Consider the following 13,144-nt stretch of genomic DNA (forward strand, 5'->3'; position numbering starts at 1 on the left):
TCTAAAAAGACAGAACTTTTTAAGGACTAGTGTTGTGGTTTAACCCAGCAAGCAGCTCAGCACCTCACAGCCGTTTGCTCACTTCCCTCCCATCACAGAGGGATGGGGGACAGAACAGAAAACAAAAGAAAGAAAGGAAAAAAAAAAAAAGTAATAGCTCATGGTTTGAGATAAAGACAGTTTAAAAGGGCAGAAAGGAAGGGGAAAAATAATAATGATAAAGGAATATACGAAGCAAGTGATGCACAGTGCAATTGCTCACCACTCACCGACCGATGCTAGACCCCAAGCACTGTTCCAGCTACTGGGAGGAAAATTAACCCGATCCCAAGTGAAATCAGGACGGATGGTCAGAGTGACTCCAAGCGCAGGGCAAACTGACTGCTGCCTTCGCAGTAACTTCAGCAGGTCCTTGCGGGAAGGTTCTGTCTTGCCTTGCTTTGCAGCTATGGCAGTGGGAGACGCTGAAGAAAAATCTTCCTTCGGCCACCGTGTCTTTGAAGCCTGGTGTGGAGTGGAAGGAAGCCTGGGGTCTCATAGCTACCCTTTTCCTGAAGCCCTCCTGAAATAAGGTGGAAAAGAAACAGCTCTTCCATATCCAAATCGTTCCTTTGCCAGCTGGACCCATGGGTTAAGATGCGCTGCTCCTCAAGGAGTTTGCGAGCTCACTGCAGGAGGAATCTCCACCAGCCTTCACACAGTAAGTCTCTGGCTGCGGGGTGGTGTAGGTGAGTGTCTGGTAGAGCTGGCATGTCCCACAGCCTGGAGCACCCATCAGGACTCTCCCAGCTTCTCTGGTGTGGAGGAGGACGTGCTCCAGAGCAGGGTTTTCCCACTGTAGGGTCAGCATCCAGGGCATGTATGTGAGCATGGGCAGGGAGGAGAGGTGGGGATGGGGAGAGAGCCGCCTGCAGGGTCAGCCCCAGGTAGCAGACGGGGGGGGGAGAGGGGGCTGCTACCACAAACACCATGGGAGGGAGATTCAGGCACCTCCCTGCCCCTGCCCCTGCAGTGCAGAGGCCTTTGCTGGCTTAAGTCCCTTTCCTCTCCCAGCCAGCAGAGCCTCTGTCACCAAGGCCACGGGCTCCTGGCTTGAGTCACCTCCTTGGCAGCTGGAGCCCGAGGACGAGAAGCTCCCGAGTGCAATCTGTCTGCCCTGTCCCCAGTCAGCAGGAGTGCTGGGGAGCTCTCCCATTCCCTCCCTGCCCACGCTGCCCTTGCTTTGCCCCTCGCTCCCTGCAGCAGCTCACACACAGCAGTGCAGGTCCTGCCGTGCAGCTTTGTCCAGCCCCGGTCCCTCGGAGCACCTCCGTCCGTGGGACCTGACAGCACGGTGCGTGGGGCTGGGCAGCGAGCTGGTCTCTGCAGGCAACCTCTTAGAGCACACCCAGGAGCTTCTTCTGCTGGAAGGTGCTGAGCAGCCCTGCTGCATTGCAAGTAGGTGACATGAGAGGTGAATGCTGAATTTTGGAGTATCTCAGCATGTTTCCAACGGGGCAGCCGGTGTAGAGTGGGGCTGAGTCCTTCAGGAGAAGAGACCCTGCTCCTCACAGTGCCCTGAGCTAGCATGAAGCAGAGCTCCAGCCACGGAGGTGCACGAGGGTGCTGAAAGGAAGGTGAGTGGCCATGTGCTTTGGGGTGATGCTGTGGGACTGGAGGGCAAGGAGTGGAAAGAGATTGGATTGGAGCAGTCCTAACTTGTGAGTTGGCTTATTCCTTTGGCAGAACCCCATGAGCAAAGGGATCAGATGCCCAACAGCAGCTCCATCACCAAGTTCCTCCTGCTGGCATTCGCAGACACGCGGGAGCTGCAGCTCCTGCACTTCGGGCTCTTCCTGGGCATCTACCTGGCTGCCCTCCTGGGCAACGGCCTCATCCTCACCGCCGTAGCCTGCGACCACCGCCTCCACACCCCCATGTACTTCTTCCTCCTCAACCTCGCCCTCCTCGACGTGGGCTGCCTCTCCACCACTGTCCCCAAAGCCATGGCCAATTCCCTCTGGGACACCAGGGCCATTTCCTACGCAGGATGTGCAGCCCAGGTTTTTTTGTTTCTTTTCTTGATGACAGCAGAGTATTCTGTCCTCACCATCATGGCCTACGACCGCTACGTGGCCATCTGCAAGCCCCTGCACTACGGGACCCTCCTGGGCAGCAGAGCCTGTGCCACCATGGCAGCAGCTACCTGGGGCAGTGGATTCCTCTATGCTCTCCTGCACACTGCCAATACATTTTCTCTGCCTCTCTGCCAAGGCAATGCTGTGGACCAGTTCTTCTGTGAAATCCCCCAAATCCTCAAGCTTTCCTGCTCAGACTCCTACATGAGGGAAGCTGGGCTTCTTGTGGGTTGTCTTTGTTTAGTATTTGGTTGTTTTGTTTTCATTGTGCTGTCCTATGTGCAGATTGTCATGGCTGTGCTGAGGATGCCCTCTCAGCAGGGCCAGCACAAAGCCTTTTCCACGTGCCTCCCTCACCTGGCTGTGGTCTCCCTGTTTGTCAGCACTGGCATGTTTTCCTACCTGAAGCCCCCCTCCATCTCCTCCCCATCCCTGGACCTGGTGATGGCAGTTCTGTACTCGGTGGTGCCTCCAGCACTGAACCCCCTCATCTACAGCATGAGGAACCAGGAGATCAAGGATGCCCTCACGAAACTGATGAAATAAAGTTTTTCAGAAGAAATGAACTTCCCAGCTTCTGCATTAGACTCTTAATGTGGCTCATTAAAGGCACAGCTCCTCTTCTAATGTATTTATGGGTATTGTCATTTCTGGTTTTATTTTGCTTTGTTGTCAGTGTTTATTTTATCTGTGGTTTCATTCTCCTGATGCTGTGCACTAAAATGTCATTAGGATTTTGACATTGTTATGTCATCGTATAACTGGTTGCCTGTTAGCAAGCTGTGGATGCATCTTCCTCGGAAGTGTTCAGATCATCAGGCTGGATGGGACTTTGTGCCACATGGTCCGGTGGAAGCTGTCCCTTTCCCATGACAGGGAGGTTGGAACTAGATGCTCTTTAGAGGTCCCTTCCAACCCAAAACATTCTGTGAGTCTCTGACTCTTCATCCCCTTTCTAGCTCAGTGTGTGCCTGTCTAGTGGAGCCCAGAGACTCCGTCCATGAGGAGTCTTGGTGAATTTAAGCAAAATAAAGGACCCTTCACTGACTTATTGGTCTGACATTCCTCTTGTGAGCCCTTTTCTGGAGCTGAGAGCACTGCTTGTGTGCAGAGGTGGAGGGAAAGAGAGTCTCAGCACAGCAGCATGGCCAGGGAGCACCAGCACTTGGTCTTTCCAAAGCTGCTCTCTTTTCACCTCTGTGCTCTCCTTATGAGCCCTTCTGTTGGTGTCACGCCAGGCTGCTCCTGTAGCTTGATCCCAGTACTGATGGGTGACTGTCCTGGGGCCGCAGGCAAGAACAGGCAGTGGCACCTCCATGACAGAGCAGTCCTGCAGAACAGCATTTCCACCCTTAAAGGGGATCTCCCCAGGGCAGTGCTCGAAGGCTCAGGGCTGCCTTGCAAGCGGCTGCCAAGAGCATGCCCAAGCCCAAGGAACAGACTCCAAATTGTCTCCTTGCTCTGCCTGTTTCTCCATAGGCCCTGTGTGATGAGATCAGGATCCCAACACGGTATTCCAGGGACTGAGATGTCCCTGAAATACGAGGGTCTAGATGTCTCTAGGTGGTGGCTGGTGCCCACACAGGTGGTGAATTTTCCCCAGTTAATTTTACTGGGGTTCTACAGCATGCGATAGGGCTGATGGCAGGAAAGCTTTCTTTTCTGAAGGTAATCAAGAGCTGCCAGGAGAGCCCAGGGGATCTGCAGGGCAGCGTGTGCCTCGAGTCAGCACCAAATGGAGCCCACAGAGTGCAAGCCTGGCAACGTGGAGTCAGCAGAGATAAGGAGAACACCAGCTGCATCCTGGGCTGCATCAAAACAGTGGTCAGCAGGGGAGGAAGGTCATTGTCCCCCTCTGTTCTGCTCTGAGGAGACACCACTTGGAGTCCTGAGTCCAGATCTGGGCCCCCAGCAAAAGAAGGATGTGGGGCTGTTAGAACAGGTCCAGAGGAGGACCACAAAAATAATCAAGGGGCTGGAGCGCTTCTCCTATGAAGAAAGGCCGAGAGAGCTGGGGATGTTCAGCCTACAGAAGAGAAGGCTCCAGGAAGACCTCCTTGCGGCCTTCCTGTACTGAAAGAGGGGTTACAAAAAAGATGGAGAGTAACTCTTTGCTCAACCAGATAATGACAGGACGAGGGGGAATGGTTTTAAACTAAAAGAAGGGAGATTTACATTAGAGATTAGGAGGAAATTCTTTCCTCAGAGGGTGGTGAGGCACTGGAACAGGTTGCCCAGAGAAGCTGTGGATGCCCCATCCCTGGAGGTGTTCAAGGCCAGGTTGGATGAGGCCCTGAGCAACCTGATCTAGTGGGTGGCATCCCTGCCTATGGCAGGGGGGTTGGAACTAGATGGGCTCCAAGGTCCCTTCCAACCCAGGCCATTCAATGATTCTATGATTTTAGGATTGTATGATTCTACGATAAAGTGTTAAATCTGGGTGTGAACAGGCAAATGAGGGCTCTGCACCCCCAGAAAAAGGAGTCTGGCGAGTGATTCATTTTACCCCCAGTGAAATGTCTGGATCCAGACACAAAAGACCGGATCCAGTGCAGCACCCAAAAACATCTTATGGTGCTGGAAATAAGGCAGGGCACCTCTGAGCACCCTCCACGGCCACGTAAGAGCTGGTGCGGGGGGCGACCAGTGGCAGTGCCCCCATGAGCTGGTTCTGCCTCCCAGCATGAACCATCACGAACCCACAGACTCCTGCGGTGGTCCCTGGCCCCACAGCCCCCTTACTCTGCAGAGCAGCACCGACAGCTCAGGGCTGTAGGGAGCGTGTGGCGGGGGGTGCAGGAGTGTCCAGAGGCCAGCACAGATGTGCTCACCTGGGAAAGGCTCCCCGAGCAATGGCATGTCCTGGGAGAAGAGCAGGGCCCCTTGTGTGTGCAGGGGAGACACGGAAAGAGAAATCATTGCTGCTGGTGCCAGAATGCTCATTGGATGCATCTGGTGAGCTCGTAGAATCGTGGAATGGGTTGGGTTGGAAGGGACCTTAAAGATCATCTAACAGCAACCCCCCTGCCATGGCACGGACACCTCCCACTAGACCAGGTTGCCCAAAGCCCCATCCAACCCGGCCTTGAACACTTCCATGGAAGGGGCACCCACAGCTTCTCTGGGCAACCTGTTCCAGTGCCACACCACCCTCTGATTAAAGACTTTCTTCCCATATCTGATATAAACTTACCCTTTTTTGCTTTATAACCATTACCCGGGTCCTGTCACTATACTCCCTGTTGAGTACTCCTCTCTCCATCTTTCCTGTAGGCTGCCGTTAAATACTGGAAGGCTGCTCAAAGGTCTCCCCACATCCTCTAGGCCAGAGGATCTCCCTACATTCTCTGGGACAAATAATTCCAACTTTCTCAGCTTTTCTTCACAGGAGAGGTGCTTCAGACCTTTGATCATCCTTGTGGCCCTCCTCTGGATCCAGTCCATCAGGTCCAAGTCCTTCTTATATTGGGGGCCCAGAACAGAACACCACTAATTACTGATCTCCACTCGGACACTGAGACATTGACTATAACTCTTTGAGTGCGGCAATTCAGCCAATTCCTTACCCACTCAGTGGCCCACTGAGATCACATCCATGTCTCTCCAATTTAGAGACAAGGATATTGTGAGGGACAGTGTCAAATGCTTTGACATTCCAGGTAGATGATGTCAGTTGATGCTTTCTCAGGAGCCTCTTCCCTCCAGGGCTTTATCTCATGGTACTCCACCAAGCACATCCTTGAAGAGGCGTGAAAATTTGCAATTTGCATGGAAACATTTATGTTGGGACCCTGATGAGACTGTTTTATTGCCTTGAGTAACTGGGATGCCTTTGTGTAGCTAGGTGCAAAGGGACCCTTTCCTGTCCCTAGGTGTCGGTCTCTGGTGCTGGCGTTGAACCAGTAAGTCTTGAGTGGATTGGCAATGTCTGCAGAGGCCAAGGGAGAGGAGACAGCCAGAGATTAAAAGCTCTCTGAACTTGGAATACAATTTAGAGCTCATTGTGGGAGGAACCTTGACACCCACTCATATGGTAAGTCTCTGGCTGCAGGGCAATAGGGATGTAGTGCACAGACGGATGCCCTAAATTTGCACTTCCCATAGATTACGGGTCTGCTCAGAGCTTCAGCTCACCCTCAGCACATTTCCAAGAGGACTTTTCGTAAGTATGATCGAGGCAGCCTTTCCTGCTTGACTCTGTGCTTCCCTTGTAGCTGTGCTTTCAGTTTTCACTTGTTTCTCTTGATGGGAACCAAAATAGAGCTGTGAGGTTTAGAAAAGGGGCTGAGGCTCTTACACCGCCATCATGAGGACAACAAAGAATATTAGGAAACGCCTTCACCACCCACCAACCTGGAAATAATGCTAGCATCACCTTCCCAGTTTCATCAGGGCTGGTCTGACCTGCTGTTTAGTGCCTGCAAGCACCAAGCCGTCCCTGTGCGGTGCCCTGTCCCGGGGAGGTACCTGCAGGGCAGAGCTGAGCATGCAGCACTTAGGATGCGGTCTGGGAGCTTGGACAGGGAGCTGAGATGGTGGCAGGGAAACAGATCCTGGCAGGGACAGCGCCAGCCAGCAGCATGGGTGGGCAGTGGGAAGGAACTAGTGTCAGAACTGCTGGGAAGGGTGGATTTTACCTGCTGCCTGTCACCTCCTGCAGTGCAGCCCCCTTGCTCTGAGCCAGCCCCCTGCTCTCCTCTCCCAGCCAGCAAAGCCTCTGCTCTCACTTCCAGGGCTTCCAGGTCAGGAGAAGCCCCAGCTCCAGCACAGCAGAGGTGCCTCTCTCCTGACACGTGCCCGTTTCCTTCGGCAGAGCAAAGGGACAGAGAGGGGCTGCCCTGCAATGCCACCAGCTGGGAGGTGTGCGCAGCTGGCAAAGGGGGAGGCTTTCCTGAGTGCCTGCAGCCTCCCTGCTCCCCTCTCTCGGCCAGCCCATCGCTTTGTCTCCTCTTTTCCCTCCCGCTGCCTGTGCTGCTCTTGTTTGTGCTCTCAGGGCTGGGGTGGGGAGTTGCGGTGGTAGGTTGGGCACTGCCCATGCAGATGTGGCCACGGCAATGAGGTGTCCCAGACGTCTGGGACTTGGCCAGTCCTGGCAACGATCTGCAGTTCATCCCATCAGAGCTCTCAGCAGCGTCTGCTTTCCTCTCAGGGTAACAGAGGCGTGTGTTCCCCCTTCTTCTCAAAGAGGAGCAAGCAGAGGGAAGCTGGGAGGCATACCGAAGGACAGACCAGCTCGCCTCGCTCTGCACCACGAATGCTTTTGCCTCTCAGTACTTGTGGCTGTTCAACCTGGGAGAAGCAGAAGTGCTGAGGATTTCTGATTCCAGAGAAGACACCCCATGTGAGATGTAGGGGGACAGGGAAGGCCTTATAAAATACAGTCTGTCTAAAAATCCTCTCTGAAACCGAGTTTCCTTGGATTCGGGTGGGCAATTGATGGCAAACCTTCCTGTGGTCAGTGTGATTTTCCTGGAGAGACTAAATATCAGTTGTGGCCCCTGCATCCCCCATGCTCCCACGTGCCCTCGGAGTTAGAGCATAACCGCCCCCTTGGGAGCCATCGGGCAGAGACCCTGCTCCTCATGGCACATTCGGCCAGCACAAACCAGGGAATTGCAAGAAGGTCCTACCAAGAAGAAAAAACTGTGCGAGGGGAGAGTCAAAGAGAAATGGCTTGGTGTGAGCAGAGATTTCTGTCCTAACTTGTCCCTGTCTTTTCCTCCTTGGAAAGAGCCCTGGGCCCAGAGACAGCAGATGTCCAACAGCAGCTCCATCACCGAGTTCCTCCTGCTGGCATTCGCAGACACGCGGGAGCTGCAGCTCCTGCACTTCGGGCTCTTCCTGGGCATCTACCTGGCTGCCCTCCTGGGCAACGGCCTCATCCTCACCGCCGTAGCCTGCGACCACCGCCTCCACACCCCCATGTACTTCTTCCTCCTCAACCTCGCCCTCATCGACCTGGGCTTCATCTCCACCACTCTCCCCAAAGCCATGGCCAGTTCTCTCTGAGAGACACCAGGGCCATCTCCTACTGGGGATGTGCTGCCCAGCTCTTTCTCTTTGCCTTCTTCATCACAGCAGAGTGTTGTCTCCTCACCATCATGGCCTACGACCGCTACGTGGCCATCTGCCAGCCCCTGCACTACGGGACCCTCCTGGGCAGCAGAGCCTGTGCCACCATGGCAGCAGCTGCCTGGGGCAGTGGGGTTCTCAATGCTCTCCTGCACACTGCCAATACGTTTTCTCTTCCTCTCTGCCATGGCAATGCTGTGGACCAATTTTTCTGCGAAATCCCCCAGATCCTCAAACTCTCCTGCTTGGACTCCTACCTCAGAGAAGTCAGGCTTGTTGTGGTTAGTGCCTCTTTTGCTTTGGCATGTTTTGTTTTCATTGTGCTGTCCTATGTGCAGATCTTCAGGGCTGTGCTGAGGATCCCCTCTCAGCAGGGCCGGCACAAAGCCTTTTCCACGTGCCTCCCTCATCTGGCTGTGGTCTCCCTATTTATCAGTAGTGTTGTGTTTGCAAACCTGAAGCCCCCCTCCATCTCCTCCCCATCCCTGGATCTGGTGGTGTCATTTCTGTACTCGGTGGTGCCTCCAGCACTGAACCCCCTCATCTACAGCATGAGGAACCAGCAGATCAAGAATGCCATTAAGAAAGTGATGACAGACATTTTTTTAAGAACTAAAGCTTCACTTCTCTAGAAAGGATTTCCTGGAAACACCATACTGGGCCAGAGCTTTGTTTATTCACTGCATTACTGTTGTTATTTCTCCTTATCATTTTCCCACACAAATGATTGGATTTGTCTCACTACATCTGAGGAACGGACCTGCTCTTTTGCACCTGGAGGCCATGGAAAGTCTGTCTAACATGGGCTCAGACCTGACTTTTTGTACCATCTCTGTAGTAAAATGGGTTTTCTTGTGTGCATTGGTCTGGGCTCTTCTTCCAAAGCTGGTGCCAAAACTAATAGGACCAAAAAGGGATAAAGACAGTTTGCTTGGCAAAACTAAAGCCATGCATGCAAGCAAAGCAGAATAATGAATTAATTTGCTACTTTCCATCGGCAGGTAGATGTCTGGCCATTTCCACAAAAGCAAGCTCCATCACACATAATGGTTTCCTGGGAAGACAAATGCCACCTCTCTGAATGTTCCCCTGTCCTCCTTCTTTACCTGGGTTTTTATTGCTGAGCACTATGTTGCATGATATGGAATATGCCTTTGGCCATTTGGATTCAGTTGTCCTGGCTGTGTCCCTTCCCAGGTTTTTGTGAAACCCCTGGAGCCCTTGCTGTTAGGATATCACAAGAGGCAGAAAACTCCTTGACTCAGTGCAAGCACTGCTAAGCAATAACTAAAACATCGGTGTGTTACCAACACTTTTCATCACGAATCCAAAACATAGCATGATACGAATGTCTATGCAGAAAATTAACCCCATCCCAGGCAAATCCAGGACACGTGGCCAGTGGAGGGTAATGCGGTGGCCCTGGGGCACTCACACCACAGCCCACAATTGGTCTGGTCTGGTCTGGGGAGAGGGGAGGGAGGTGAGGGAGCTGGTGAGGGTCTGTCCTGGGCTGTAAAGTGCACAGCAGAGGAAAACATGACAGCTAGCTGAGCTGTGGCACCGTGCAGGATGAAGACTCACCTCAACGGCTTTGTGGTGCAGAGCCAAGGCTCGTGGAAGGGAGCTGAGACATGCAGTTACAGCAGAGAGGAGAGTGCCTTGGTGGCATAGGCAGAGCCCAGGGTGGTGTCCCAGGGCATTCGTCACCCCCTAGCCTTTCTCACCAACCACTTCTAGCACTGGCTGCTCACCCCAGGTTGGGCAGTGAGTTTTGCTCTGGGGTCATCTCCCACTGGGCTCCGTGCCTGTGCTGGGGGACAAGCCAGCCCTGCCCAGGCTCTTCCCTGGCCCCGACCTCTGCAGCCATGGAATTTCGACTGTTACTGGACTTAAGAGTCTCGACAAATTATTTTCAGAACACATCCTCATACAATTCTCCAGGGTAGCCCTTGGTTAAACCTGACGGTAGATGGCGACAGATGATTGATTACCGATGCCTCAATGCCGACGCTGTAGCGGTCCCTATGTCGCAAACCCGACTGCCACTATACAGGCTCGTGGTTGGCTGTTCTAGACATTAAAGATTTGTCCTTTATGGTCCTCTTGGAGGAACCGATAAACCCCGCTTTGCATTTACTTGGGAAGGAGTGCAGTATACTTTTAATAGATTTCCCCACGGTTACAAACATTCACCTACAATTGCCTGTGGGGCTTTAATGGAGGTTTTGCAACGAGTATCAATCCCATCAAAGACATAGCTTTATCAACATAAAGAACAATTTTCCAAAACAACCTCCATCTTTTAGCTAAACTGCATTGAAAGAAAGAGGAATGAATGGGAGAAAGGGCTTTCATCCCTAGTTAGAGCTGTGAAACAGATTGAGAAAATACATCAGGGACAGCCTCTAGCCCCGAACCTGACTGCAGGATCTTGCGCTTGCACTTGTTGAACTCCATGAGGTTTGCATGGCCCCATCTGGATGGCATCCCTTCCCTCCAGTGTACTGACTGCACCACACAGCATGGTGACATCCGCAAACTTGCTGAGGGTCGATCCCACTGTCCATGTCGTCGACAAAGTAGTTCAACAGCGCTGATCCCAATACGAACTGCTGATGAACACCACTGATTACTGATCTCCACTTGGACGTTGAGCCATTGACCACATTGACCTTGAATAAGCCACAAGGACCTCTGGCTTGGTACACCATTGAGAGTGGAGGGCAGAACATAAAATCAATGCTAGATGGATTTATCCTGCATCATGAAAGGGGTAGCCTGTTTGGAGCTTCCCACCAAAACAATTTCCTTTTATTTCTTGCAGATACAGCAAATAAGGAACGTCGCCCAATCCTGTTAATTATGTTCATTATGATCTACCCATCTTCAACACAAAGCCCAGGGGACCATGCACTGCTGGGATATACAGGACAAATGGGCATTATGCCCTACAGTCAGTTGAACCTAGTCACCCTCGTAATGAACAGCAATGAAGTATACTCACAAAATAGGTGGGAATGGAATAAGCACAAACAATTGCCACAACTGATCAGAACACTAAGTGATGATATGAAGGTGGGCTGCCTGCTTATTAACAACCTTCAGTATGAGACAATAAGCCAAATCTCTATAACCATAACTAATTGCACAACAAAACAATGTCATGATGGCCTTATGGGTTGGTGGTATAACTTTACCCTGACTCAGTCACCTAGAGTAACATGTTTATGGGGAAATCGAGCAGCACATATGGGGCTCACCTGTAAATTCAGGATTAATATGTGCAAGATGTGAGACTCATGTGTGATGCGGTAGCCATGGGTTGAAGCTTACAGATAAGTTACAGAGAGGTTATTTGACACCTATCCTGCTAGATCCTTAAATCTATCCAGAGTAGCAATACGTAATAATAATAGTTTCTACAAAAGGGAATGGATTCTGAAAGCTGAAGACCTAGACCAATATATCCTATCTTTGAGAGGGACAACAGGGGACACCATTTCAATAGGATGTTGGGTTGAAAATCATACTGTGTGTATGCCAGCTTCACAAATTATTGTAGACTCTGTTGGATGGGCACCTGGACATGACTCTGATAACACACACCTGTCCTGTCCATCCAGATGTGAGTGTTGGTATAATTTTCCTATATCCTGCTCAGTGATTGTACCATGCCTTTGGGCAGGCTCCACGTCTCAATCCATCTTAGGTCTCCAGTTCAAAATTAACATTGAGCAACCCCCCCCCCCCCCCCCCCATCCCAACTCATCTTCCTGGTAAACTGTTTCCATTTATAACACTGGCCCTCGTGTAATTAAAAAGAGAGGAGAACAATGAGTTATCTTTAATCAGAGCATTAAAGAGATATCCTTTCCTATCTCTCTGCCTAATCTGTTCTTGTACAGACATCCCCTGTGGAAGGTGAACCTCATTAGATGCTGCTTGGGCTTAGCACACAGTTGAGGAGAGTTCTTTACTCTTTTGCATCATGTTTAACTTTGCTTGCAAGGAAGAGAAACCCTTCTGGGCCTGTGTGCAGCCAATTGTCTGAGGAAAGCAGCCGGCAGCTGGTGCAAAGGAGCCGTAACATCCAGCTGCAGACTTCAGTGGAGAAGCCTGGTGTAAGGAAAAGGGATGGTAAGGAAAAGACCAGGTGGGCAATTAGAGAAATGGTGGGTCAGGTTGTCCTTACAGTGTCTGGCCTCAGAAGACTGCTTTTTCTGCCTGCCCAGACCTCCTTAGGAGACAACCTGGATCAATGTCAATAGGAGAGTGCTGCTATCGTTTCATCTATGAACTGAAAAATGGTTTTTAAATACCCTTAAAATTAAAGGTGTTGGGTTTTTTTTTGGTTTTTGTTTGTTTGTTTGTAGGGGGGTGGAACGTTTAGGTCCCTTCCAACCCAAACCATTCTGTGACGATTCTCTGATTTGGTGCTGAGTCCATGAACCTCCAGTGCTGAGAGGTGATTGCACAAAGTGATGAAGAAGGTGAAGCCAGAAGCAAACAGTGAAGTTTCTTGGAGAATTACTGGGCTCCACTGAGACCCATTCCTGAGAAAGCCTCCCCAAGGAGTCATCAGAGCAGAAAACTGGAGGCAGTGATGCCAGGCAGGCAAAGTGTAGGTGTCTGATGCTGAGTAAAGCCGTGATGGGTTTTAGCAAGACAAACCAAGCCCTGACCGCCCAGCTCCTGGGAGGAGAGATCCTTTCCCTCCATCCTCCATTAGGGGACATTTAAACAAGCTGGAGGATCTGGGGCACAGTGAGCCTCTCCCCCATACCATGTTCTTGACAAGGTGACAAAGTATAGACTGAGTATAAGTGGCAAATGAGGTGGATCAAGGGCTGATCGAATGGCCAGGCCCAGAGGGTTGCTTTTGCTCTTTTGTTGCCCCCTGGAAGCAACAAAGCTGCTCCTTCGCTCTTTTTCCTGGATATCTCTGCCCCCAA

General features: G+C 51.6%; 1 protein-coding gene and 1 pseudogene across 2 annotated transcripts; both read left to right on the forward strand.

Moving 5' to 3' along the window:
• Positions 1-271: 271 nt before the first annotated feature.
• Positions 272-2,663, forward strand: LOC310891329 (olfactory receptor 14C36-like; the record flags this gene model as incomplete). The annotated part of the gene is made up of 1 exon (XM_083853590.1): positions 272-2,663. Exon 1 carries the CDS (start codon positions 1,749-1,751, stop codon positions 2,661-2,663), a length of 915 nt encoding a protein of 304 aa, XP_083709716.1. The 5' UTR covers positions 272-1,748.
• Positions 2,664-7,771: 5,108 nt separating this feature from the next.
• On the forward strand, positions 7,772-8,996 carry LOC310891333 (olfactory receptor 14C36-like; annotated as a pseudogene). The gene has a single exon. The product of its transcript is annotated as an olfactory receptor 14C36-like (transcript).
• Positions 8,997-13,144: the final 4,148 nt, after the last annotated feature.

The sequence above is a fragment of the Anser anser genome (assembly GCF_964211835.1).
Source record: "Anser anser genome assembly, contig: HAP1_SCAFFOLD_329, whole genome shotgun sequence".
NCBI classification, from domain to species: domain Eukaryota; kingdom Metazoa; phylum Chordata; class Aves; order Anseriformes; family Anatidae; genus Anser; species Anser anser.